Source organism: Ostrea edulis, chromosome 7 (assembly GCF_947568905.1).
Source record: "Ostrea edulis chromosome 7, xbOstEdul1.1, whole genome shotgun sequence".
Classification (NCBI taxonomy): Eukaryota; Metazoa; Mollusca; class Bivalvia; order Ostreida; family Ostreidae; genus Ostrea; species Ostrea edulis.
This window is the reverse complement of record NC_079170.1, coordinates 35,930,851-35,958,840: the sequence shown is the minus strand read 5'-3', so window position 1 is coordinate 35,958,840 and position 27,990 is coordinate 35,930,851. Positions and strand designations below refer to the sequence as shown.

Sequence of the window (27,990 nt, the reverse complement as noted above, 5' to 3'; positions counted from 1 at the left end):
AGAGCATCGTACTCAAAATCACACGGCCTCTCACCTCTGGTCGGCGCGGGTTCAAATCCTGCTTGTGCCGGTAAGTGAGAAAGTTTCCCAGTTCACTTTCAGAAGGTCAGTGGTCTCTTCCCAGGTACATTGTATCTGGGTTCTCTCTTCCCTTCCACCAATAAAAAAAACTGGGCACCACCAGATAACTGAGAAATTGTAGAGACAGTGTGGCGGAAAACATCAATCAATCAATATAACACCATGAACACCTGTCCTGTGTGAGGGGAGTCGTAATGGATAATAACAGAAGCAGTATTTCATCTCTTACTACTTCTGACTAGGAGTGTATGCTGTTGATTGTACTCCATCTAGTTAAATCGGTCTGTCGTATGATAACTGATAGTCAAAGAATTGTGTGCCTTGATTTGTTTACGAAAGTTTGACAGAGTTAACCTCAGGACTTGTAACATGTTAGGTGTCTTTGACGGATTTGGATCAGAATCCAAAGACTATAAGTGTGTGAATTTAGGAACCGAAGTTCACTTTTAATAATCAAAAATTGGTAACTAGGCATGGCAAGCATGTAAATGAGAAATTTGAATCTACAGATCTTTTAAAAGTGTGCGAACCATGTTTAGGTTAATCATGACAACATAGCCATAAAATGTACGGAGAGTTTGATGACCTTTCAGAGTATGATGACCTTTGTATTGCTAATATTGCATGTATAACTACTTTGGTTTGTTGGTTGTTTACATCCATCATTGCAAAACATGGCTGAAACGTATGCTTCTCTCCCCTTTCACTTGTGGGTTAAAGGGGAGAGGAGTGTAAGTTTCAGCCGTGGCTTGTGACGATGGTTTACGTCCCATCGAGAATACTTTGAATGTCCGTGAACATAAAAGAATCATAAATGAATCCCTATTGACAGCTGTACCCTGCTCTCTCCAATGAATACAACCAACTAATGGACTATTTCCTCCACTTGTCCTTCACTCATCCTAGAGGTGCCAGGTTCACCAATGTCACCTCACCAAGCTGCCACCTCACTGCCGAGGTCCACCCTCTTATTACGGAGACTGAACGGGTGTATCAACCATTCTCTGAGCGGAGGCAACACGATCTAAAGAGAGTGCCTAACAAGCCAATATTGTGAGTGCATTTTCTATTTCATAAAATTAGTGCGGTGCATAAAAGTATAATGCAAAACAGGAGAACAACCGTTTTATTTTAAAAAATGAATGCCATTTATTCAGGCCTGTCAAATAATTGTGTCACACAAATTCCTATCTCCTTCGTGTCTCTGAATGTTCGTGGTATATGTTTGTGTGTTTATCAGAATCAGTGATACCAGTAAAACTTAGATTTTATTTCAGTATGTTAAGGAAGCTTGATGCAGAGATACCAGAGGAGAAATTTAATGATGAAGACCTGTCACCTTCTCTAGGTAATTATAAGATTTGTCACCCCCTCTAGGTAATTATGAGACATATTCATCACCCTCTTTAGGTAATTATAAGACTGATCACCCTTTGTAGTTAATTATAAGACTTATCACCCTTTGTAGGTGTCATATGCTGCTGTGGCGATTATTATAAGAATTGCTTGCTTGACAATGTCATTTGATTTGAATTATGTAGCGATTGATAAGTTTGATTTGTATAATATCTATACCTACAGGTTTCTGATTGTATTTTGTAGGAAAGTCATCCCCAAACTGCAGTACAGGTATTTGTTGTTTTTCTATCTTTAATTGAGGAGAAATCTGTCCATAAGTACCAGTGTGTAGTGAATATAAATTTTTCATAGCTAACAATGATATGCCTATACTTTGTTGTTTTACATATTTTATATTGATTATAGATCTGCAGGACTTACCACTACTGTCCCAGATCACCCTAACTCCTCCCTCTCTCCAGCTGACCCCAGAATTTGACCCCCATCACACCACATACAAAGCGCAGACAGACTATAACACGATTGTCTTCTCTGTAACTGCCAGAACCAAACACTGTAACACTACAGCAAGATTCCATACTTCTGATGGAGATGAAAGGTAAGCATGTAAATTGCTTGCTCAAAATAAAGTGCAAACAAACAAACGCACTCACTACCTATCTCCTTGGTAAAGGAGAGAACAGTGTAGATGTTATGATACTTCACTACATGTTTTATTTTGTAGCTCTATGACGTACACCCTCGGTCTAGGAGAGAATAGTGTAGATGTTAGAAGACTTCACTACGTTTTATTTTGTAGCTCTATGACGTACACCCTCGGTCTAGGAGGAAACAGTGTAGATGTTAGAAGACTTCGCTACGTTTTATTTTGTAGCTCTATGACGTACACCCTCGGTCTAGGAGAGAGCAGTGTTGATGTTATAAGACTTCACTACGTTTTATTTTGTAGCTCTATGACGTACACCCTCGGTCTAGGAGAGAACAGTGTAAATGTTAGAAGACTTCACTACGTTTTATTTTGTAGCTCTATGACGTACACCCTCGGTCTAGGAGAGAACAGTGTAGATGTTATAAGACTTCGCTATGTATGTTATAAGAGTTCGCTACGTTTTATTTTGTAGCTCTATGACGTACACCCTCGGTCTAGGAGAGAGCAGTGTTGATGTTATAAGACTTCACTACGTTTTATTTTGTAGCTCTATGACGTACACCCTCGGTCTAGGAGAGAACAGTGTAAATGTTAGAAGACTTCACTACGTTTTATTTTGTAGCTCTATGACGTACACCCTCGGTCTAGGAGAGAACAGTGTAGATGTTATAAGACTTCGCTATGTATGTTATAAGAGTTCGCTACGTTTTATTTTGTAGCTCTATGACGTACACCCTCGGTCTAGGAGAGAACAGTGTTAAGATCCACGTAGTTATGAAGTCCAACAGAGAACCAAAGTTCATCAACACGTACCTTATTTTGATTTGGCGACAAGAAAGGGGAATCCCCCAATTTCGCCCCTCTCTACGAGTCTGTCATCTGACACAGGTAAGGATTTTAAATACTGATAAAGAATATAGTACACGCTAGAGAAGAAAGACCTCTGCTGTCCTCAAGGTCAAACGTTGATGTCACTTTCTGTTATCAATCAATTTTTTGGGAACACACTGCATTGATAAGTGAAGCAGTATGATGAAAATGATTTATTTTTGGCTAGAAAAATGCTCATTGAAGTATTATATTATTAAATACATAACTTTGCAGGCCTAACCATTTAATTGAAGATTGCAGCCAATGATAGTTGCATATGCTTTGTCTGCCTTTTCACAATGTTATTGAATTATCTTTCAGCCACTTGTGAGAATTGAAAACACCAATTTGTACTTTACATGAATTTATTGAGCAATGACATCATAAAAACACAATACACACAGTGTTGGATGATACTGGCCGCAAAATTTAGTAGGAGTCAAGGGAGACAACTAGGATACCATAAACCAAAGGGCAAACTAGTGGCCTCGCTTAGGTGCGAGTGCCATGGAACCCCATGCCTGACACGCATGGTGGCTAGGCCCACAAGCTGCACAGCTTTTACACCCTGTCTCTGGCTTGCTACCTGGTTTAGAACTTTAACACCAACCAGCCTGTAGCCTTTCCTCCTTTTATAGAGGTAGAGGGGGTCTGAGCACTGAAATGCTGCAGACCCCAAGCAGTTTCCAGTTATTCCAAACATTTGCTCAATGGCATTTAACTTCAATGTTAATATACACAGCCATGAGACATCCTTCATGCTTTGATGCAGATGGGCAGAGACAACAGGTTAAGCTTGTACAGGAATGATGTCTCCCTTGACCCCGCCACAAACATCAATATGATGTTCCCCACCAAAATTGCTTAGATAATATCTATCTACTAAATTAATGACAAGTTATAGGAACCCACCAGAAATGACAAGATCCTGCAAACTATTGAGGAGGGAAAATTTTGTCCTTTCCCCCCAAAATAAATTCCAAACCACCCTGTATATAATTTAAGTAGGCCTCGTTTGCATTTTCAGCAATGAGTTGCGTCATCCTGAATAAACTGGTTTGATGAACATTGATATTTTGTCATGAACAATGCAAGCTAATTAACTTCAGACGTAACAAATTTTGTAATGGCCTTATTAACCTTGCCTTAGCAATATTGGGTAACAGATGTGCTGCTCTCACCTGAAAATTGTTTAGTATTACGAAATGAGTTTAACTTTCAAATGAACTTTGGCCGGTCACATATAGTAGCCAAAATTCCTGACTGATAATACCCCAGGAGGATTCAGGATGGCTAGCTTTGCGGAGACGGTATTGCTCATCATATTTGTACCAGCCTTGCGATCTAGTGGCAGCTAATCTGATGTCTCGCATGTATTTTAAAAACTCCTTGGCCCGAGCTCTATATTTTTCCAACATAACACTCATGTAAATCATGAAGGCATTAGTCCACTTTTCAGTTGTCAGGTGTGAACCCACATTAGACCTGACAGTGCAGAGTTTTCCATCCCTATTAGTCCACTTTTCAGTTGTCAGGTGTGAACCCACATTAGACCTGACAGTGCAGAGTTTTCCATCCCTGATTTTAATTTCACCTTGGCCCCCCAAACTATAGTCAATCTCTTTTGCTGATTACAACAGCAAACCTAAATCAATAAATTGCCCATTCCAAATTTTTTGCTTAAGTTTCAAAGAGATGTGTTGACCTACATTATCAAAATAGCTAACTTCTGGTACAGGAGTGAAGTCAGAAAAATCTGAATCTAGAGAAAAATCTGAGTTGTCAATATTACCAAAGTTGGCAGGCCCAAATTCCCCCAAATCTGATGCAGCCTCACTCCCCGGCACGCGCTCTGAGGATTCCTGGACCTGGAAGGGGGGATGATTATCTCTTGCTTCAACTCCAAGCTTTTGCTGCCTGGTGTTATTGCGAGACCTTTTTTGTCCTCTGCCCCGGGTTGGAGAAACCATTCCCCCATCTCTTTTCCTCTTTGGTGGCATTGGATTGGCCTTGATTGTTAACATGCTGTTATTGCTTCCACTTGAGTGGGATGTAAAGAGGAAGAGGAAGTTGCAATACTAGTTGACTCCTCCTGATGCTGACTTTCTTAAAATAAGTTAGTTTGTACCAAGTTAAGTCCTATTGTATAATGCTATTCACTCAGTTAAATGAGATTATCTCATATCCATGTCAATAATCTATAATGACTTTGTGAATAGGTTTGTTGTTGTGGATGCAGATCACTGGGTTATCTATCATGAAGTTTCATCCATTTAAGTGCTTTTTTAAAGTCAGTGATATTTAATTGTGTCAATTATAAATTTGAAATATTGCTTCTATAAAGTTGAAACTGTTATGGTAGTGAAATATTAAAAGTATCCATTTTTATATGGATAAATAATTTGTTTAATATCTTTATGATACCATGAAAAAGTGAAGATAATGAACAGTGATCAATCTTGTAATTCCTATAAAGAACGCAAAATTAAGAATTGGGGAAACTTTGACTCCTGGACTCAACAGAGGTGAGATCGGGTGCTTAGGAGTAGAAAGCATCCCTTGTTGACTGGTCACACCTATGGTAAGCCCTTTATCATGATCAGGTAAACGGAGTTATTCGTAGTCAAAATCAGTATATAAAGAACGGTTTAACAATTGGTCTGAAGCACGTCAGAGAATATTCGACCAAACGACAGGTTGTATTTATTAAACAACTGTAGGATTTGTAAAATGCTGACTTCAAAAGAGACTGTTGAAACCGCTGTAACATCAACTTGTTTGTCAGTAGCCTGCCTCAATTTAAAAACTGATCATACAGAGAACGTGCTCTCACATATCGAATCGTTTGAGATATAATTACTGTATGCAGGTGATGATGAAATGTTGTTACATGAATATGGGACGTTAATGTAGCCCACTACATCAAGACCTATTCATTATATGACACAATGTCACCAGACGGCGATTCAAATGTTATGTGAAATTACTTGTATCGATCGTATTGTTTGTATATCTATATAGTTAAGTGGAAAAAGTATCGGGTGACTGACCCACAGATCCCAACTTCAAATCCACCAGTGTCTTCTGTCTTTATTTATTGAAATTATTTTTTGGAAAATGATGTCTCTTTCTCCAAAATTGCATGTTGCTTGCCTTTTTGACATGTGTACTTATCACATATCTTTCATGATTGAATTATTTCATGCTGATTTGATGAACTCTTTCAAGGTGTAGTGATGAGCCACCTTACGTGGAGAAGCTTAAGTCATCCTGTATGTCAATAAGTTGAGTTGTTTGTTATCAATACATTTCTGTTAGGATTGTGAGCTGAAGTACTCTCCAAGAGAAAGTTGTGGACTGACTGCAGTAACCAAATACAGATCCTGGAGACTCTATCTGAAGCACAGAGATCAACTTCCTGTCTGTCATCAGTCTGATTATCGGCAAGGTAATTTCCCTCATACATATTGCCCAAGCTTTAATTACTGAGTTGTAGTTGCTACTTTTTAGTCCCCTACCGATGAAGTCGAAGGGGACTTTAGGATTGTGCTCCATCTATCTGTCTGTCTGTCAGTCAGTCTTGCAAATCAGTTTTTCGGACTTTTTTTGATGTGCTTGGAGATATTCATTTGATATGTGGTACATTGCTTTCCCTTAAAAAGTTACAGATCAAGTTTGAATTTCGTCTCGGTCCGTTGATTTTTCACTAAATTATGACCCTTAGACTTAGAAAAATAGCATGAATTGTCAGTATTCCTAACTTATTTTGATGTGCTTACACATATTCATTTCATATTCTGTATGTCATGATGATTGCTTTGTCATAACAAGTTACAGATTGATTTTGAAGTTTTCCTGGTCTAGTCTTTGTACCTGAATAGTAGTTAATTTCCAACTATTCCTATCCTGATTTCCCAATCTTCCCTTTTACCATAATCTTGGTCTGATAATGACCTTCGAATATTGTTGTGGTCCAATAATTTTTGCCTCCGGTAGGGAACTATGTATTGCTATATACAATACTATCAGAATGCTTGTTTAATTACCAATGATTTGTGGTCCACATATATCTTCTCCATTTAAAGATTGAAATAAAATTTCAGTTGATATTAATTGCGATACATCTTATTATTAAAGAGTGATAACTCATTGTCATAATGACTGACTTTCTTTTGAAACACATGAGAGAAAATAAATATTTGCAATGCATTCCTTGTCCTTGTATTATTCATAACTAGATAGCTCAGTGGTTAACTTGTATGACTGCCAATCTGTAGATAATGCGTTTGAATCTAGCTGGAGTTTTTATATTTTTATACCCCCCCCCCCCCCCCGAACAAAGTTCTGAGGGGTATATAGGAATCACTGTCTGTCTGTGCAAATTCGTGTCTGAGCCATAACAATCTTTGTTCTTTGACATAGGCATACCATATTTGGCACACAGGTGGATCACCATGAGACGATGTGTTGAGTACCTTCATGTCCTCTATATGACCTTGACCCTTGACCTTAAGGTCAAAATTAAAGGTTTTTTACAATGGATTCGTGTCCGGTCCATAAGTTTTTTGTTCTTTGACATTGGCATACTATATTTGACACATGAGTGTATCACCATGAGACGATGTGTCGGGGACCTTCATGACCTCCATATGACCTTGTCCTCAAGGTCAAAATTAAAGGTTTTTACAATGGATTCATGTCAGGGCCATGACTTCTTTGTTCTTTGACATAGGCATACCATATTTGACACATGAGTGTATCACTATGAGACGATGTGTCGGGTACCTTCATGACCTCTATATGACCTTGAACTTTGATCTCAAGGTCAAAATTGATTATAGGGTTTTGACATAGTCATACCATAAGACATGAGTGTATCACCATGAGACTATGTGTCATGTACATTCATGACCCCTTTATGACCTTGACCTTTGATCTCAAGGTCAAAATTATAGGTTTATACCATGGATTTGTGTTCGGACTATATCTTCCATTTTCTTCTACAAAGGCATACCATATTTTTACATTCAGGAAAGAGGTAATTTATACCTATTTTATACCTATTAACAACACCCTTTTTGAGATTGGGGTAGGGGGGGGGGTATTCTTATTGAGCAGTACCTTTTGTTTGTTTTTGCAATATATAGATCTACGTATCAATGGATTATTTACCTACTGCCATCAGCTAATAAAGCCTAAATAAGAAACAGTAAGAAAGAGTTATCGTCCTTAGATTTGGACCCTGGCCAACTTTGAAAGAAGTCTTGATTATCGTGAAAAAAAATTGAGGGGGCATCTTTCTATTTCAAAATGCCATATTTAAATCCTAATGCTGCATAGGGATTGTGTTCAATTTATCAAACACTGAAATGTTACATACAATTTACCAATTTCATGCAGAAAATACTATAGTCTGTTTCATGTTTGAGGTATATATGTATCTGTGAATGTGCTTGTTCAGTTTACTTTCTACTAAAACTGTTGCATAGGGATTGTTTTCAATTTATCAAACACTGAAATGTTACATACAATTGACCATTTTTACGCAGTAAATACTATCCATCCATGCTTTCAATGTTTTATCATTGACGATGTTGATCCTGTAGCGTATTTTCAATGCTTCTGACATATCTTAAATATACTGTCATTATTTACAGTTTTGTCCACAATGCCATCATTTAACAATTGATCAAATACTGCCACCTTTGAGGATTTCTTATAATGATTCTATTATTAAAACTAAACCCGAACCGAAATACGTAGAAATGGAACCGAACCCGACCCGAACAACATGAACCGCGGTTTACGGTTATTTCGGGTACCCTTTGCAGCCCTATGTATTATGATATACGTATGTAGTTTTTTACAACTGTTTGTTTATGAAATTAAATGTTTTAAGTTTTTACAGTGTTGAACAGATCAAATTCTGGATTCTAATTTTAGATAATGAAAATAACTGTAAGATTTATGAAAGGTGAAGATAACGAACAGTGATCAATCTCATAACTGCTATAAGGAATACAAAGTAGAGAGTTGGGCAAACACAGACCCCTGGATATACCAGAGGTGGGATCAGGTGCCTAGGAAGAGTAAGCATCCCCTGTCGACCGGTCACACCTGCACTGAGCCCTATATCTTGATAAGATAAACGGAGCCATCCATAGTCAAAATCAGTGTGCCAAAATGACCTAACAATCAGTATGAAATGCGCCAGACAGGATTTGACCCAATGTGAGGTTGTGTTGCTATATTTTTTATGTTACCATTGATCTGGCAGCAGTAGGAAATAAGTCTGTTTTACTCTTAGCTTCGTGGTTTGTTCCGTGTGAAGACTGTAAAAATCCCAACTCATGTCACTGGAGGAGTGCCATGTGGCAGCCAGAAGTCTGCCAATCCAAACATTTGAATGACCTCGACATCAGCACCTGCTTCAGGGGCCGAAAGTTGCTTTTTATAGGGGACTCAACCAATCGGGGAATCATGCATTACATTCTGGAGAAGATTAACGGTTCTATTACGGAATGGGACAAAACTCATAACCTCAAACTCTATAAAAGTATCAATGGCAACCAGACTGATCTCAGCTACACATATTACCCACAATTCTGGTTACCTACCAATCACAGACCTGCATTTGACAAGGCAATATATCAGCTCATCAAATGGTATGTAAAAGTGATAAGTATGCTGTTATATAATGTTAATGTGTCATTAAGTGCTGCAGACTTATGTAGACAAATTTGACTTTAAATTTAGGACACAACCTTTAACTGATGACAACAGAACAGTGCTGGTAGTTGGTGGAGTTCATTGGTTGGCTAGTCAGCATTTAGATCTCATCGTCAAAGCTTTAAAGAGGTATCATATCTTCATCTTAGCTTTAAAGAACACATATCATGGGATCATAAAGGAAGAATGTGCATGTACATTAGAAATTCAGTTGTGTACAGTGAACATAGACCGTAAACAAGCGTTTTGTATTTACAGCTACTCTAGTTTGTAAATTGCTAATTTGTAACCTATGAGTTTCTTTGTTTGTTTGACGTCCCTTTGAGAAATGTTGACTTATATTGAGTCGTCACCAGCTGTAGGTGGAGTACCACAAAGTTAGACAGATGCTTGGTGATCAGGGTTGTAGCAGTGAGGGTTCAATTCTTTAAAGTAGCAGCACCTGCCATGACATGTGACCTATGTTTTTAAGATCATGTCTGATAGAGCCATTACTCTCACTTCTAAATGCAGAACAATTGACAAAGGAAATACATCCGAGGGATGTCCCAAAAAGTCGTAGATAATGTTAATAATTTTCGAAATACGCATCAAATCCAAAAGATTTTTTACATGAGGAAACTTTTAGTTATTCTAAACAAAAATTATATTATTTGAAATAAGTAATAGAAGAAGGGATGTTACTGAATAAAAAGATATCTATCTGCATTGTTGGCGCGTGTACAAAAATAAGTAGATATTTTCTTTGTACCACAGATTTGGATGAAAGCAAATAGTTTCATATTAAATATATCGCATTCAAATTTATATCAATGGAATCAGTGATGTTTTCTACGTAATATATTGGTTTTACGACCGCAGGACGTTATAAACGGCAGAGAAGTGATGACATTTATAAACGTACCTGTAATGAAAATTTCGCGATATGACAACGTCAATGGCATTCTTGGCACATGAAAAAATATTATGTAGCCATTGCTCAAAGAAAACACGAGATGGAAAGCACATCAGATCACCAGAATGTAAGCGGTGCATTAGTGTTTAAATGGCACAAGATATTTGTAAAGGGAATGACATACAAACTGAAAATGGGAAGGCCATCAAAAAGAAAATAACGATCGCAAAATCCTGAGGGTAAATAACGTCATGTAATTGATGAAGATGAAGTTTGTGCGCCGACAGCTATGATCATGTTTTTTATTTGTGTTCTATGTCATTATGAAAAAAGATAGGAAACTTTGTAAACAAAACTCCAAAATGATGCTTTAATTTAAATAACAAAAGAAAATTAATATTTTTTCTAACAAATAAACGAGTTATTAACATTGTCTACAACTTATTGGGACAACCCTCGTATGTTAACATCTTGGGTTTAATGAGGCCATTGCACAAGCAGGGCTTGAACTCATGACCTGGTTATGAAGCAAATGCTCTACCACTGAGCTACTGGTGACAAGTTCAAAACATATTTTTGGAGAAATAGAGAGAGTTAACATATTGGGATTTTTAGCCGAGTTGCAACGAAGTTGAACTCGGCTATTGGTTTGGTGATGCGGGCGGTTGGGTGTCAACAATTTGTTTCCGGATGATAACTCGAAAAGTTTATTTGTGTTCAAGTGAATATTCTTCAATATTTCTGTAATGTAAAAAAAAGTTTGTTCACAGTAAGAGTACTTTGACATTTTCAGGGAAAATTTATCTCACATTAAACTCATCATCAAAGGATTGGGGTCCGGATTCCATCAGCATGTAAATGGTGTCCACTACTTACCAGAAGTAAGTCCAATTACATATCAGAGCGAAAACGACGATGTATTTAAGATAGAATTTGTACTATAAATGCATCCATGGGAAGTTAAAAACTTGTTCCTTTTTTAGGGTCAGGGTTATTACAATGGAAGTCTAATTTTAAAAAATTTGCTTTGTTTAGATTTACAGAATATGCTAATGACTGGGATAATATTTATATACCAGTCATCAGACGTCTGTATATCTGTCCGAGGTCATGTTTTTCGGACTTTTTACCATAACAGATGCATGTACAATGTTGAAATTTGGTCACTATTTCTCCTTCAAGAATTGTAAGTGTGAGATTCAGTTGCATTGGTGCACCATGACCTACTTTAGGGCTAAAAGTATTTTTTATTACGGATTCAATTGCCCTGAAATTTAGTCATAAGTTTCCTCTCGGAGGAATACAAGTCCAGTTTGCATTTCAGCTGGATTGGTGCACCATGACCTACTTTAGGGCTAAAAGTAGATAAAATAGTTTCGTGGACTTTTTCTCATTATGGATCATAGATATTGCACTGAAATTTTGTCATCTCTGTCCAACGGGCATATAATGTAACTTTTGCGGTACTTTTGTTTGAAATTTAAACCACGGTACATGTAGATGTAAAAAACAAAAACAAACCCCCCCCCCCCCCCCCCCACACACACACATTTTGTAAATAGAGTTGCTAGGTATTTAATGTAGTTTTAAAAGTCTATTTTCTACTTTTTATTGGTAGGCAGACTTGCAGAAAGTTTTACTGAGAGAAGAGGAATTAGAAAGACATGGCAAAAAGCTGGGTTTTGAATTCATCAAAACATTTAAAATGACAATGGCCAGATTTAAAGATTTTTTACAGGGGAAATGTGCTTGCCATTTTCATAAGGTAAGTATAGTAGTCTTCGGATTTCAGAGGTTTTTAGCTCACTTGACCTGTAAACTCAAGTGGGCATTTTCTGATTACCTGTTGTCCGTCCATCTGTCAACTTTTCGCATTTTCAACTTCTTCTCCAGAACCACTGGACCAATTTCAACCAATCTTGGCAAAAAGCGTTCATGGATGAAGGGAATTTAAGTTTGTTTAAGTGAAGGGCAACGCCCTTCTTCATGGGGAGATAATAGTAAAATAGTAAAAATACACTGAAAAATTATTTTAAAATTTTTTCCAGAACCAGCAGGCAACCCAACTTTGCACAAAGCATCCCTAGGTGAAGGGGATTCAAGTCTGTTCAAATGAAGGGCCATGCTCCCTTCATTGGGAAAATAATGCAAAAATAGGGTGGAATCATTAAACATCTTCTTAAGAACCACAGGGCCAGTTGTTGAAATTTATATGAAAGTGTCCTGACATAGTGCAGATTCAAGTTTGTTCAATTCATGGCCTCTGGGGGTAGGGTAGGGCCAAAATAGGGAAAACCTGTTAAAAATCTTCTCAAGAACCTAAGCTAGGGCTTTCATATTTTGTGTATATGTCCCTTACAACAAAGCATTTCATGTGATCTAATGTTTTCTGATCTTGTGACCTTAAACTGGAAGTTTGACCTACTTTTACTAAAAATCTTATCTATTAAGTATGTCCTGAACTATCCAAGGTAGATCTTTCATGTCTTAGTATATATAAATTTCTTTTTGCAAAATCTTTGATTTCATATCATGTCTTTTGACCTTGAAGTCTGAGTTTGACCTACTTTTAAGATAAGTATATGTATATCAGGATCTATTTTAGGTAGATATTTTTTATGGCAACACATTTGCAACACAATAATGTTTGATCTTTTTGACTTTGGAGTTTGACCTACTTTTAAAAAACTGACCTTTTTAATAACTCCTGCATTATTTAAGGTACGTCTTTCATAGTTTGAATTCTTAATGGCAAGACCTTGTTATACTTTGGTGTTGACCTTAAACAACAGCAAGGTCAAGGTGGCTCAGGTGAGAGATGTGGCCCATGGGTCTCTTGTTATGAAATTCTTGCAAATTCTCCTATGAACAGTACCATTTTTATAATCGGATATGGCTGGAAATACTTAAATGTGAATAAGATTAAATTTTCTGATCGAAAACCAAAAAAGTTCTTGCAAAATAATATAGGATGTACAACGTTTAAACTCTTACAATGTATGTAAATTTAGTTTTGTTGAGTTTAAGTCCCAGAGAAAAAAGTTGGAAAATTTACTCACAGTAGCATTCTAGTACTTGATTATTGTGAAAATTTCAAAAATAGAAAATGCCGAATTGCTTCTCTGTACAACTGTAACATCATGCATTTTAAGGTTAAAAGTCAATGAGTTGTTTTTGAATTTTTAGTAAAGAAGCAGTTTGTGTTAAAGTTGTCTTTGCTATACAATGTTCATACACGATGACTGTAATTATTATATTGTGAAAAGTGGTAACATTCATGTAATATACTTTCATTCACACAATTCTTCTCTATGAGATGTAAGATATGTTAATATGAAATGAATTACAACCTTTATGTTGTGCTCTGTCATTAATGAAGTGAAGAACAATTAGACAATATTGTACTTGCAGTTAGCAGAGATGAAGAATACCGGCCTCAGTAGACCGATTTACCATGTTGAAGGTGAAATCAATGCAGTCTACTCACAAATGATTATCAACAGCATATGTAGGACATGAAAAAGACAGGATCGAGGACAAATATACACCTCTCAGTCTGTCTGTCTGTTGATATTGTCCAGGGTTCAGATGCCATCCACTAAATATTTACTAGAGACGAAAGAAACATAGGTGTGATTTCCTAGCTGCTATACTCTACGTATTATGTTGTCATTCAAGCTTACTAAAACATGTACATGTACACATAAGATATGTCATATAATATGAAATACTCAACCACAAAGGAAAGGCATTTAAACAATGTCCATCTATTGTTTGTGAGACGGGTTATATATGAGGTACATATATATCTTGTAAAAGGGGTTATATATGAGGTACATGTTTGTAAGAGGGGTTATATATGAGGCACATGTATTGTGTGTGAGAGGGGTTATATATGAGGTACATGTATTGTTTGTGAGAGGGGTTATATATGAGGTATATGTATCGTTTGTGAGAGGGGTTATATATCAGGTACATGTATTGTTTGTGAGAGGTTTACATATGAGGTACATGTATTGTTTGTGATGAGAGGGGTTATATCCGATGTATATGTATTGTTTGTGAGAGGGTTTATATATGAGGTACATGTATTGTTTGTGAGAGAGGTTATATATGAGGTACATGTTTTGTTTGAGAGAGGTGTTATATATGAGGTACATGTGTGTGAGAGGTGTTATATATGAGGTACATGTGTGTGAGAGGTGTTATATATGAGGTACATATTTGTGAGAGGGTTTATATATGAGGTATATATGTTTGTTAGAGAGGTTATGTATGAGGTACATGTGTTGTGTGTGAGAGGGGTTATATTTGAGGTATATGTGTTGTGTTTGAGAGGGTTTATATTTGAGGTACATGTGTTGTGTGTGAGAGGGGTTATATATGAGGTACATGTATAGTTTGTGAGAGGGGTTATATATGAGGTACATGTATAGTTTGTGAGAGGGGTTATATATGAGATATATGTATTGTTTGTGAGAGGTACATGTACGGTGCAGCTTGAGATTGCACACAAATATTGACTGGCACTGATAATGTAATAAAACATTTGATATTTTGTGTTGATGACTGTTCGCTAAAGACAGAAAATATGGTTAGATATGTTGCTGTAATTCTGTTTGCTGGTGAAGAGCTAGTCCATATGTGTTCATTTGTTAATGAGTATCATTATATTTCTGTAAGGTGCGTGTGTCCTGTATTAAACATACTAGATACATATATTACCGGGTTCACTATGTAATAGATTAATTACTGCTACAACAGGCAGTATCTCTTTATACAGGTGTTTGAATATTAACTACTCATGTATGCCTTGTATGAACATTTCAAAGAACAAAATACTCTGTATTTAAATATACATTTGTTATCATTTATGAAAGTTTAATAAAATGTTTTCAGAAATTCAGTTTCGATCTGCATTGTTGTTTAAAAGCAGTTAAACAAAATCATCTCTGTGTAGCAATTGATCGATTAATTGTTTATAGTTTAATGTCCCTTTCGAGAATCTTTCACTTATGAAGACGTCACCATTGCCGGTGAAGGGCTGCAAAATTTAGGCCTATGCCTGGCGTTTTCGACCTTTGAGGAGGAAGGGATCTTTATTGTGTCACACTTGCTGTGACGCGGGGCCTCGGTTTTTACGGTCTCATCGAAGGACCACCCCAATTAGTTGCCTCTTAAGACAAGCAAGAGGTACTAAGGACCAAGTTAACCCAAAATTAGTGAGAATATCCAAAAGATTTTCATTGAATACATGTAGGTTCTTATGTTAAAGAAAAACAATCGATTTTTCACCAGGACGGCTTTTAAGGAGGTACACTACATCGTCATAATAATGGTTGACTTTCTTTTAAAACATCAATGAAAAAATGGGTATGAATATCAGCAATAGTTGTATATTCCGTCTAAATATTAATACAATGCTGGGTAGCTCAGTTGATTAACATATTAACTGCAAAAAGAGAAAACATGTCGACTGCTGATCTGTAGATCGCTCTTTCGAGTCCAGCAAGGATTTTAATTTATTTTGAGAATACTTGATACTAAAACTTTTGTGATATAAATCCAAACTAGCTGTTCTTAGTTTGGTCAGCGGGAATTTACATTTCTAAAAGAAATAAATTGATAAAGACATGCATTCAAAATGAAGTACATTTAGTGATGATTTTCTGTGCCAGACAGATATCTGTCTTCTATCTAGTATATATATTACTTATTTGGCGGATTGATATGTAGTCTAAGCCTGTTTTTAATTATCTCGTTATAACAAGTCAGTATCTCGGTTATCTAGTTATAACGATACTAATTCGCTATAACGAGATAACTAACTCGTTATAATGAGATACAGTACAGACTCGTTATAACGAATTAGATCATCGTCACATGTCAAGGGTTATTGCGAGGTAACCAATCAATAACCCTTGACTTGTGAAGATGGAATTAGATTTCATTTCACTTTTCAAAACCAAGCCAATCTGGCTTTAAACCAAGCCAATCTGGCTTTCATACCCTTGTCCCAAGATTAATTCATACCAAATGTGAAAAGAAGAGAAGTAGCTATAAGAAGTTAAAAATGTTCATTTTTAATGGATGACAGACGACGATGGGCGGCAACCAATGGCAATAGGTAACCCGAGTTTACTCAGGTGACATAAAAATTAATATACTGCATAGATTGATAGAATAACGGAATATTAATCTTTTTAGCGATTATAATTTTCCCATTAAAATGAGTTGAAGTGCATACAATTACAAACTTGCTTGTGCACATATCCGTGTGTGTGTAATATATATGATACTTGTGGAATTTTATTAACATTTACATCTTGATTCTATAACATTGATTATAAAGGTCAAACGACATGTTATTGGGGATCATATATGTATGGAGCGCCAAATTAACATAAACTCAGATAATTGAAGATATCATCAATTTGTTTGATGCGCGCCTCAATTCAATTGAAGATCTCTTCAAATAATTAATGATATCTTCAATTCTGAATTATTGCGTCCATTGATCAATGATAGCATTAATTCGTCAGCTGAATTGATGCGCGCTTTAATTGAATTAATGATCTCTTCAAATGAATTAATGATATCAACAATTGAATTGATGCGCGCTACAATTCAATTGAAGAAAGCAATACTTCATGAATCAAAGACAAAATATGGTATACACATGGGCAAGGAAACTGGTACGCACAAAAGAAATAGACAGACTTGTAGCTTATTAGATTTATTAGCGGTAATGATCAGGGCTGCTCATAACTAGTGCAAGGATAAAAACCACAACCCGAAGTGAACCCTGGGACCAGATGTACACCCGGGAAAATATAAGATAATGTTTATTTATATTTTTTTAAACAATATTTTATCATGTATAAAACATAAATGGATTAGGCAGCAGGCATGCAGCCTATATAAGCCTTCTCCAAAATTTATATTTTATTTATATTTGTGATATCAATTAAATGAATGAAAAATCCAGGTGAGCTCTACTGGCAAGCTGAATCTCCGCCCACACGGAAATGGCAGCCGTGACGGAGGAATGGCTCGAAATAATAGGTTCTTGTCTGGAAAAAAAACAAACAAAAAAACAAACAAACAAAAAACAAAGCCAAAACACCGACAACAAATTAAGAAATGTACAATTTCAGTTTACGGGGAGGGCTGGGCGGATGAATTTCCATGTGCGAACTGCTGGGGAATCTTGCACGGTGGTCATGACGTAATTTATGACCTCACTAATACCCAAAAAGAAAATTGTTGGCAGCGGGAAATTGCCCCGGTGATACAGATTAATGATTAATATTGATATTTACCTTAGATAAACCGATTTAACTTCGACGAATTAAATCCTAATAATGCGCGCATTACATCCTCGCATTGGGTCAAATGCTGTCTGACGTGTTTCATACCGATTGTTAAGCCGTTCTTGGTACACTGATTTGACTGCGGATAACTCCGTTTACCTGATCAGGATATGGGGCTCACGGCGGGTGTGACCGGTCGACAGGGGATGCTTACTCCTCCTAGGCACCTGATCCCACCTCTGGTGTGTCCAGGGGTCCGTGTTTGCCCAACTATCTATTTTGTATTGCTTGTAGGAGTTATGAGATTGATCACTGTTCGTTATCTTCACTTTGCATCAATTGATGAGAGCAATAATTGAATTGATGCGCGCATTAATTCATTTAATGAGAGCAATAATTGATTTAATGCGCACATTAATTCAAGTATTGCTTTCTTCAATTGAATTAATGATATCTTTAATTCATTTGAAGAGAGCAATAATTCTTTTAAAGGGAGCAACTATATAATTAAAGATATCTTCAATTCAATATATCCACAATTGAATTAATGATATCTTTAATTGAATTGTTGCTCTCGTTAAAAGAATTGATGCGCGCATTAATTCCTGATACAGAACATTGTAAAGGATTTAAAGATATCTTTAAGTGAATTAAAGAGATCATCAAATTATTGATACCGAGCTCTAAATTAATTATTGCTAGCAATATTTCTACTAATTTGATGCTCTCATCAATTGAATTGAAGAGAGCAATAATTGAATTAATGCGCGCATCAAATCTATGATTGATCTCATTAATTGAATTAATGCACACATTAAGTCAATTATTCCTCCATTAATTCAATTGATGCTCGCATTAATTCAATTGATGAAAGCAATAACTGAATTAAAGCGCGCATTAATTCATTTGATGAGAGCAATAATTGATTTAATGCGCGCATGGAACAAATCCCGTCATCAGTATACTTCATTACCATTTTAAAAAGTATAGGATGGGAGAGAAATGTGCTGTTCTTCACTGTGATAACTCTCCAGGTATGCATATTTTATCTTCATTTTTCAGATACACCTAGTTCTATTCATTGTGGTGACATGTATACGCTGCTTCTAATATTTTAAAGCTCTATTCATCTTTAGGTAAAAATGGTATCTTATTGGATATTTGCTATGAGTAGGCTACATTGGGCAATTGAACTTCACATTCAGATACCAGGGCATATGAAATGTCAAGTGGATGCAGGCTTTGCTCAGATCCAAAAGACGTGATTTTGTGTTAATATAAATTAATATTGAAAAGCCTGCATCCACTTTTTATTTTATTTATATAATCTATTATTCGGACACAAATCATGCAAAACTTCAATTTATTATTCGGGAACAAATAATACAAAACTTCAATATCTGTTATTAGTATACAAAGGTCATAAGTCATTTACAGAAACAAGTACCTGTGATACAACACTATTCAGAAGGGAAGTGCCCATAGCTGTAGTCACCGCGTTTGCCCCTTACTTATGGGAACACTGTACATATACTTCATCACCATGGAATAAAGAACTATAACACAATTTGAGGTGTTACATTACTATGAGTAAAATCGTTGATCCACCCCTTTTTAATCGATGGATGCCGCGTACGTGAAGCTTAAAATAGATTTGGAAAGTCCCTCCAAATCTGCTTTGAATCAGAGGAAATACTGGCATGATTTCTTTATATCTCCAGGTCAGTAACAAAACAATTTTTATGAATAATGATGATGATACGAAATAGTATTTAAATAGTTTTTAAAAGTCACATTTCCGGAATAAATGCTATCGTAAAGTCCGCGGATTGAATAACATGATTATGCGACCGAATTTAATCAATTCTGCGTTTATGATATTACATTTTGAATTAAGAATTAAGAAAATAATGTTCTTACGAATTTAACTTGTCAGCAACCATTTGCCATTCTCTGTCTTTTATTTCTTTAATCTTTCCGGACTTTCCACAACCCTTCAGAGGTCCAAAGAGGATTTCTGCTCTCGTTTTCACTTCCTCTATTAACAGAACTTCTTCCTCAACGGTCCAATTTTGTGCCCTAGCTTTCTTTTTTACTTCCATCGTCTCCATATTGAAAGGAAATGCAGCAGACGACAAAATTTCAAGACGTAATATTGGTATATTTACATGTTTCTATGACGTTTTCTCACCTTTTTAACATTCAAGAGCTCTACAGGGCCGCTACCAGCGCTGAAAAAATTCCGCGAAAACTGTCGCGCACGATAAGATTCTCAACTCAACTCTTGAGAATATACTCATCTAAGAATATTCTCAAATCGATTTATGACGGCTGATTTGAGAATATTCTTAGCTGAGTAATTCTCAAGAGTTGAGTTGAGAATTTTTTTGAGAATTCTCAAAGTTTTATGACGGCGGGGCCAGGGCATATAAAATGTCAAGTGGATGCTGGCTTTGCTCAGATCCAAAAGACGTACAGGAGGTGATTTTGTGTTAAAATGAATTAATATTGAAAACTTAAGATTATATCTAGCAAAATAGAGAATTTTTATAATGGTGCATATTTGTTCAAACCCTTTATGCGGCGATATCTGTTTTTCTATATCAGATTGTGACACCTTACAGCACGTTGCTGACGCAATCTCTAAGTACTCCAAAAGTAACGAGGCTGTGATAATAGAAGATGGAAATGTGAAATACTATCAATGGAAAGAATATACTCTCTCTCTCTCTCTCTCTCTCTCTCTCTCTCTCTCTCTCCTACACACACGGACAATTGGGTTGTCAAATTTTGGGGAGAATCGTCACTTCATGACATACATAATTAAATGCTCTTTTACAAAAGTATATACAATACAAATTATATACAATATAAATTACACGTTCAATGCTTAATTTTGTTAATCAATACGTATATACCCCCCCCCCCTCCCGCCTCCAATGGACTGATCCACAAAGCACAAGGTGAACACTTAAATGGACATGGAAACGATTTGAGCTGAACATTTTCTAATTTAATTTTTTGATATTTAGAATGCTTAACTAAGGTATTACTAATGATTAGGACAAATTTGAATGTCGGTAGTCAAGGTACATGGGAGATACAAGTCCTTGTTATGTAAACGCTATATTCTATTAAAGCACGAGCTTGTTTACAAAACAAAGAATTGTGAGTGCTGTATCTCACTTACAACTCAACAACTGATATTCAAATTTTGGTTGACCATTAGAAATACTTTAGTTAAGCATTGTAAATAATAAAAATGGAAAAATAAAATTTGAAATTTTTTCAGCTCAAATCGTGTCCATGCCCCTTTAAGATATGCATGACTTTCGATAGCTTTCGTTTTAGTAGGGGGAGGGGTCCAGTTCGCTACATGGGTTCGATTCATCTGTTCAGTTCTTTCATTCTTACATTTCCATTATTACTCCTTGCTTTATAAGTGGCGGATGGCAATTTTATATATAAAAATCACAAACATTGCTTGTGAAAATACCCGAAAATGTTCGTTGTCAAAAATTCTAGTAAATGCTTATGTTTCTCACCAATTTCAGAAGTCATAGAAAAGTGGTTTATGCTTAATTCAGAAATCAGTTCGCACTGGAAAATTACTGGTATACTTTTTTAATAGACGAACGGAGGGGGTATTAAAAACAAATAAAAGAATACTAGTATGATGTTTTACTGGGAAATTCAGAATATGTGTAACCCTTTAATTCAGTAAAATTTCTAGACTTGCTCGCTCCATTGACTCTAACCAACACGTGCCGCATGCTAAATATATGAAATGTGAACTAGTATGCAACATGCATTACAATAAGTAAAAGTCTTCCATCCAATAGCACATACAGAATTATCTGTCCCGTTTCCTACAACATACACATTGAATTTCATTTTAAATTCCAGCTTTAGACAATCGAAATGATTTTAATAGGCAACAAACAAGGCTTGATCAAGTCTAGGATACATCTCTCCCCCCCTTTCTAAATTTGTGGTGCTTCATCTATACAGCTGGTGACGTCTCAATATGAGTGAAAAACTCTCGATGGGAGTAAAACAATCTCTCTCTCTCTCTCTCTCTCTCATGATAATTCATAATATTGAAACAAATTACCACTTTCTCAATTAAAGAAAAAACACAATACCACATCGACATTGAAGCACTCTGATATGTTTATTCGACTATAAGCAATTTCATATAATTAAGAAATTGAACGAAGGAACTGAACCCAAATGTTTATTAAATTAAATTATTAAATCAGTATTTCCTGTGTTGCCTTGTCTCCACGGTCACTCCAAGTTCTTCTAGACACAGCCTACAGCTACTCAATACGGTGGAGATTTACCTTCAACGCAAATAAATCTAGTGTTTTGCGCTTCTCTCCCTCAGATACAGGTATTAACTCCACCTCATGGCGACTTGGCCAGAATACTATTCAACTCTCAAAAGCTTACACTCATCTTGGTATTCTTCTTGATGCAAAAATGGATCCCAGTGATAGGATTGCCAATGCATGCAGAAAAGGACAACAGTCATATTTTGCTCTTAAAATCAATGAACACCTCAACCCTGCGACTTTATCCAAATTATATAAACGAGTTATTCTTCCTGGCGTCTTATACGGAAGTGAACTATGGTGTGATCTCAGACAAAAAGATATTCGCTCCCTCAACATCTTTCAGCACTTTATTTGTAAACATGCTATGAATCTCCCCAAACAAACACGATCGGACATGTGTGAGTCACTGTTCGGACTAATGCCAATAGTGTCTGAAATAGACAAACGAAAATTACAGTTCTTTGGTCGCCTATGTCGGATGGAAACAAACAACCTCACTAAACAGATCTTTCTTAACCGTCTTTTTTCATACATCGACTTTCCAAAACACAAACATTATGGGTTCATACCGGATGTGATCGATCTCCTCAACAAGTATTGCCTTCAAATACATCTCCACTCATATCTACAAAGTGGAATGTTTCCCACCCAAGTAGAATGGAAAAGAACTGTAAACTCTGTTGTATCCAGCCATTTTTCAGAAACTAGATCAGCACGTATACTCGGAGACCCTGAATTCACACTCTTCAGATGTATAACCCAAAATAGAAATCCCAGCATGCTCTGGCAAATTCCTACTGGCATGCATGAAGTTCAACTTTGCAAATTCATAGTGAAACTCTGGACTCTTGTGGATACTCCACCCGAAACGTGTATAATTTGTCATCGTGTTTTTACAAATGTATTTGAACATGCTTCAACAGCATGCAAAGGAACCTTTGTATTTAGAGAAGCTTGGTGGCAAACAATAGTAGAGAATTTTGATATCAACTTATCCGCTGAGTTGTGTGGACTTGACAGTCGTGACCTATATACGTTTCTTTTAGGTGGAAGGTCTCTGCCAGGCCTTATATTTTCTGAACAATCCTCCAGTTTACATCTCCTTAACTTTCGTTTATTAAGGGATGCAGCAGCCTGGTACTACAGAATGTCTCGTTTAGGTACGTAATTTCAACCTAAGCGAACAATCGCAAACCAAAGTAACTGCCCAGTCTAGATATCTCAATGTCGTATTTCACACTGTGCCCAATGATGCAAATTAACTGGTTATGCATATGAACATATACGTGCATATGTAAATATAGATGTGTGCATATGTATGTATGTTTTCATATATAATATACGTATATTAACGTACGATGTGAGAAAACATTTTTCTTCAAATCGAGTACCTGTGGTATAACTTACCTATAACATGTATTCACAATATAATTTTTTTTTTCTGTCTTATATACTACCTATGTGATGTTTATTTCTAATGTATAAGTGTTGTATAAAAATCTCCTTTAGGAGGAAATAAAGAATGAATGAATGAATGAACTCGGTGCTTGGTCAGTAATTGTCGAATTTTAACGTGTCCTCCTCTAGCAGCGTGTAGAGCAGCATTCCGTCCATAATTATCTACACTGTGTAGAAGGTCAGGGTATGCTTGGATGATATAACGACTCATTTCTAATTCACCGTTCCTACATGCCGCGTGAAGAATGTTCCAGCCGTTATTGGTTTTATGTTTGACGTCTACTTCATTATCTGCCAGTAGTTGTAGAATTTTAACGTTTCCTCCTCTAGCGGCGTGTAGAGCAGCATTCCGTCCATAATTATCTACACTGTGTAGAAGGTCAGGGTATGTTTGGATGATATAACGACTCATCTCTAAGTTAGCGTAGACACATGCCGTGTGAAGAATGTTCCAGCCGTTATTGGCTTTATGTTTGACGTCTACTTCATTATCTGCCAGTAGTTGTAGAATGTTAACGTTTCCTCCTCCAGCGGCGAATAGAGCAGCATTCCATCCATCATTATCTACACTGTGTAGAAGGTCAGGGTATGTTTGGATAATATAACGACTCATTTCTAAGTTACAGTGGAAACATGCCGCGTGAAGAATGTTCCAGCCGTTATTGGCTTTATGTTTGACGTCTACTTCATTATCTGCCAGTAGTTGTAGAATGTTAACGTTTCCTCCTCTAGCGGCGTGTAGAACAGCATTCCATCCAGCATTATCTACACTGTGTAGAAGGTCGGGGTATGTTTGGATGATATAACGACTCATTTCTAAGTTAGCGTGGACACATGCCACGTGAAGAATGTTCCAGCTGTCATTGTTTTTATGTTTGACGTCTACTTCATTATCTGCCAGTAGTTGTAGAATTTTAACGTTTCCTCCTCTAGAGGCGTGTAGAGCAGCATTCCATCCATCATTATCTACACTGTGTAGAAGGTCAGGGTGTGTTTGGATGATATAACGACTCATTTCTAAGTTAGCGTTGACACATGCCGCGTGAAGAATGTTCCAGCCGTCATTGGCTTTATGTTTGACGTCTACTTCATTATCTGCCAGTAGTTGTAGAATTTTAACGTTTCCTCCTCTAGCAGCGTGTAGAGCAGCATTCCATCCATCATTATCTACACTGTGTAGAAGGTCGGGGTATGTTTGGATGATATAACGACTCATTTCTAAGTTAGAGTTGTCACATGCCGTGTGAAGAATGTTCCAGCCGTCATTGTCTTTATGTTTGACGTCTACTTCATTATCTGCCAGTAGTTGTAGAATTTTAACGTTTCCTCCTCTAGCAGCGTGTAGAGCAGCATTCCATCCATCATTATCTACACTGTGTAGAAGGTCGGGGTATGTTTGGATGATATAACGACTCATTTCTAAGTTAGAGTTGTTACATGCCGTGTGAAGAATGTTCCAGCCGTCATTGTCTTTATGTTTGACGTCTACTTCATTATCTGCCAGTAGTTGTAGAATTTTAACGTTTCCTCCTATAGCAGCGTGTAGAGCAGCATTCCATCCATCATTATCTACACTGTGTAGAAGGTCAGGGTATGTTTGGATGATATAACGACTCATTTCTAAGTTAGCGTTGACACATGCCGTGTGAAGAATGTTCCAGCCGTCATTGTTTTTATGTTTGACGTCTACTTCATTATCTGTCAGTAGTTGTAGAATTTTAACGTTTCCTCCTCTAGCAGCGTGTAGAGCAGCATTCCATCCAGCATTATCTACACTGTGTAGAAGGTCGGGGTATGTTTGGATGATATAACGACTCATTTCTAAGTTAGCGTTGAAACATGTCATGTGAAGAATGTTCCAGCCGTCATTGTCTTTATGTTTGACGTCTACTTCATTATCTGCCAGTAGTTGTAGAATGTTAACGTTTCCTCCTCTAGCAGCGTGTAGAGCAGCATTCCATCCATCATTATCTACACTGTGTAGAAGGTCGGGGTATGTTTGGATGATATAACGACTCATTTCTAATTCACCGTTCCTACATGCCGCGTGAAGAATGTTCCAACCGTTATTGGCTTTATGTTTGACGTCTACTTCATTATCTGCCAGTAGTTGTAGAATTTTAACGTTTCCTCCTCTAGCAGCGTGTAGAGCAGCATTCCATCCATCATTATCTACACTGTGTAGAAGGTCGGGGTATGTTTGGATGATATAACGACTCATTTCTAAGTTAGCGTTGACACATGCCACGTGAAGAATGTTCCCGCCGTCATTGTCTTTATGTTTGACGTCTACTTCATTATCTGCCAGTAGTTGTAGAATTTTAACGTTTCCTCCTCTAGCGGCGTATAGAGCAGCATTCCATCCAGCATTATCTACACTGTGTAGAAGGTCGGGGTATGTTTGGATGATATAACGACTCATTTCTAAGTTAGCGTTGACACATGCCGTGTGAAGAATGTTCCAGCCGTCATTGTCTTTATGTTTGACGTCTACTTCATTATCTGCCAGTAGTTGTAGAATGTTAACGTTTCCTCCTCTAGCAGCGTGTAGAGCAGCATTCCATCCATCATTATCTACACTGTGTAGAAGGTCGGGGTATGTTTGGATGATATAACGACTCATTTCTAAGTTAGTGCTGACACATGCCACGTTTAGAATGTTCCAGCCGTTATTGGCTTTATGTTTGACGTCTACTTCATTATCTGCCAGTAGTTGTAGAATTTTAACGTTTCCTCCTCCAGAGGCGTGTAGAGCAGCATTCCATCCATCATTATCTACACTGTGTAGAAGGTCAGGGTGTGTTTGGATGATATAACGACTCATTTCTAATTCACCGTTCCTACATGCCGCGTGAAGAATGTTCCAGCCGTTATTGGCTTTATGTTTGACGTCTACTTCATTATCTGCCAGTAGTTGTAGAAATTTAACGTTTCCTCCTCCAGCGGCGTATAGAGCAGCATTCCATCCATCATTATCTACACTGTGTAGAAGGTCAGGGTGTGTTTGGATGATATAACGACTCATTTCTAATTCACCGTTCCTACATGCCGCGTGAAGAATGTTCCAGCCGTTATTGGCTTTATGTTTGACGTCTACTTCATTATCTGCCAGTAGTTGTAGAAATTTAACGTTTCCTCCTCCAGCGGCGTATAGAGCAGCATTCCATCCATCATTATCTACACTGTGTAGAAGGTCGGGGTATGTTTGGATGATATAACGACTCATTTCTAAGTTAGCGTTGACACATGCCACGTTTAGAATGTTCCAGCCGTTATTGGCTTTATGTTTGACGTCTACTTCATTATCTGCCAGTAGTTGTAGAATGTTAACGTTTCCTCCTCTAGCGGCGTGTAGAGCAGCATTCCATCCAGCATTATCTACACTGTGTAGAAGGTCGGGGTATGTTTGGATGATAAAACGACTCATTTCTAAGTTAGAGTGTATACATGCCGTGTGAAGAATGTTCCAGCCGTTATTGGCTTTATGTTTGACGTCTACTTCATTATCTGCCAGTAGTTGTAGAATTTTAACGTTTCCTCCTCTAGCGGCGTATAGAGCAGCATTCCATCCATCATTATCTACACTGTGTAGAAGGTGAGGGTGTGTTTGGATAAGATGTTCACACGTTTGTAGCTCCGCATTCTTGCAGGCTTCGTGTAATACATTATCGTGGTCCTGTTTGTGATCAGGCTGTATATATCCTCCATTTCCTAAGAATTACAGAAAACTGAATATAGAGTGTGTTACTGGGTGTTAGATTAGTTGTATTATAAAATTGAAAGACTCGAAAAATTGATACAACTAGACACTTTATGAAAGGACTGTAATAAAAATAAAGCAACCTCTATTAGTACGGGTTTAGGATAGGTCTCACCGAGGGAACACGATTTACTGTATAGGACGAGTCTTAGACAGAAAACCTTGTTTCCGAGATCTACTTTTTTTTTTTATCCATCATAAGGAAGCATTTTACTGACGGCTTATCACAATAATTTAGAGTTTTTGAGAAAATTCTAAATTCTCAGGACAAGGGACGTTATTGGCTATATACCGCCGAATATTTTTTCTTCATTTTTTCAACTTTCATACTATGCTTAACTATTCTTTTTATTTACACAACTAGGATGTTCTTCTAATCCCACTTACATGAAAATGACGTAATATTTTATTATGACGTCATGAATATACGCTAAAGATGAGCTGTTTAGCAGAATCTGTTGATTTGAAATAAATTATGAATAAACTTTAGCAAAAACAAATACTTTTGCATGCAACAACCAGATTTATATTTTGCA

The 27,990-nt window shown here is 36.8% G+C and overlaps 2 protein-coding genes across 3 annotated transcripts in view; one reads left to right on the top strand and one right to left on the bottom strand.

The window, feature by feature from the left end:
- LOC125654030 (cadherin-like and PC-esterase domain-containing protein 1) overlaps positions 1-15,489 on the top strand; it is a 35,354-nt gene extending 19,865 nt beyond the window's left edge. Inside the window, exons 12-23 of one of the 2 annotated variants that reach the window (XR_008796908.1) lie at positions 914-1,134; positions 1,359-1,429; positions 1,684-1,710; positions 1,846-2,038; positions 2,809-2,977; positions 6,278-6,407; positions 9,267-9,624; positions 9,716-9,817; positions 11,377-11,464; positions 12,202-12,348; positions 13,995-14,754; positions 14,922-15,489. Coding sequence is in view for 1 of the 2 variants with exons in the window: in XM_056144177.1 (XP_056000152.1) it covers positions 914-1,134; positions 1,359-1,429; positions 1,684-1,710; positions 1,846-2,038; positions 2,809-2,977; positions 6,278-6,407; positions 9,267-9,624; positions 9,716-9,817; positions 11,377-11,464; positions 12,202-12,348; positions 13,995-14,102 (1,614 nt within the window). In the remaining variant the exon portion in view is untranslated. Of the gene's footprint in view, positions 1-913; positions 1,135-1,358; positions 1,430-1,683; positions 1,711-1,845; positions 2,039-2,808; positions 2,978-6,277; positions 6,408-9,266; positions 9,625-9,715; positions 9,818-11,376; positions 11,465-12,201; positions 12,349-13,994 lie in introns of both variants that reach the window. The other variant, XM_056144177.1, reaches the window with a different exon arrangement.
- A 6,558-nt stretch (positions 15,490-22,047) lies between these two features.
- The window catches only part of LOC125654951 (uncharacterized), a 188,173-nt gene continuing 182,230 nt past the window's right edge, over positions 22,048-27,990 (bottom strand). Inside the window, exon 21 of the mRNA XM_056144176.1 lies at positions 22,048-27,405. Coding sequence (XP_056000151.1) covers positions 23,711-27,405 — 3,695 coding nt within the window. The 3' untranslated portion in view covers positions 22,048-23,710. The remainder of the gene's footprint in view (positions 27,406-27,990) is intronic.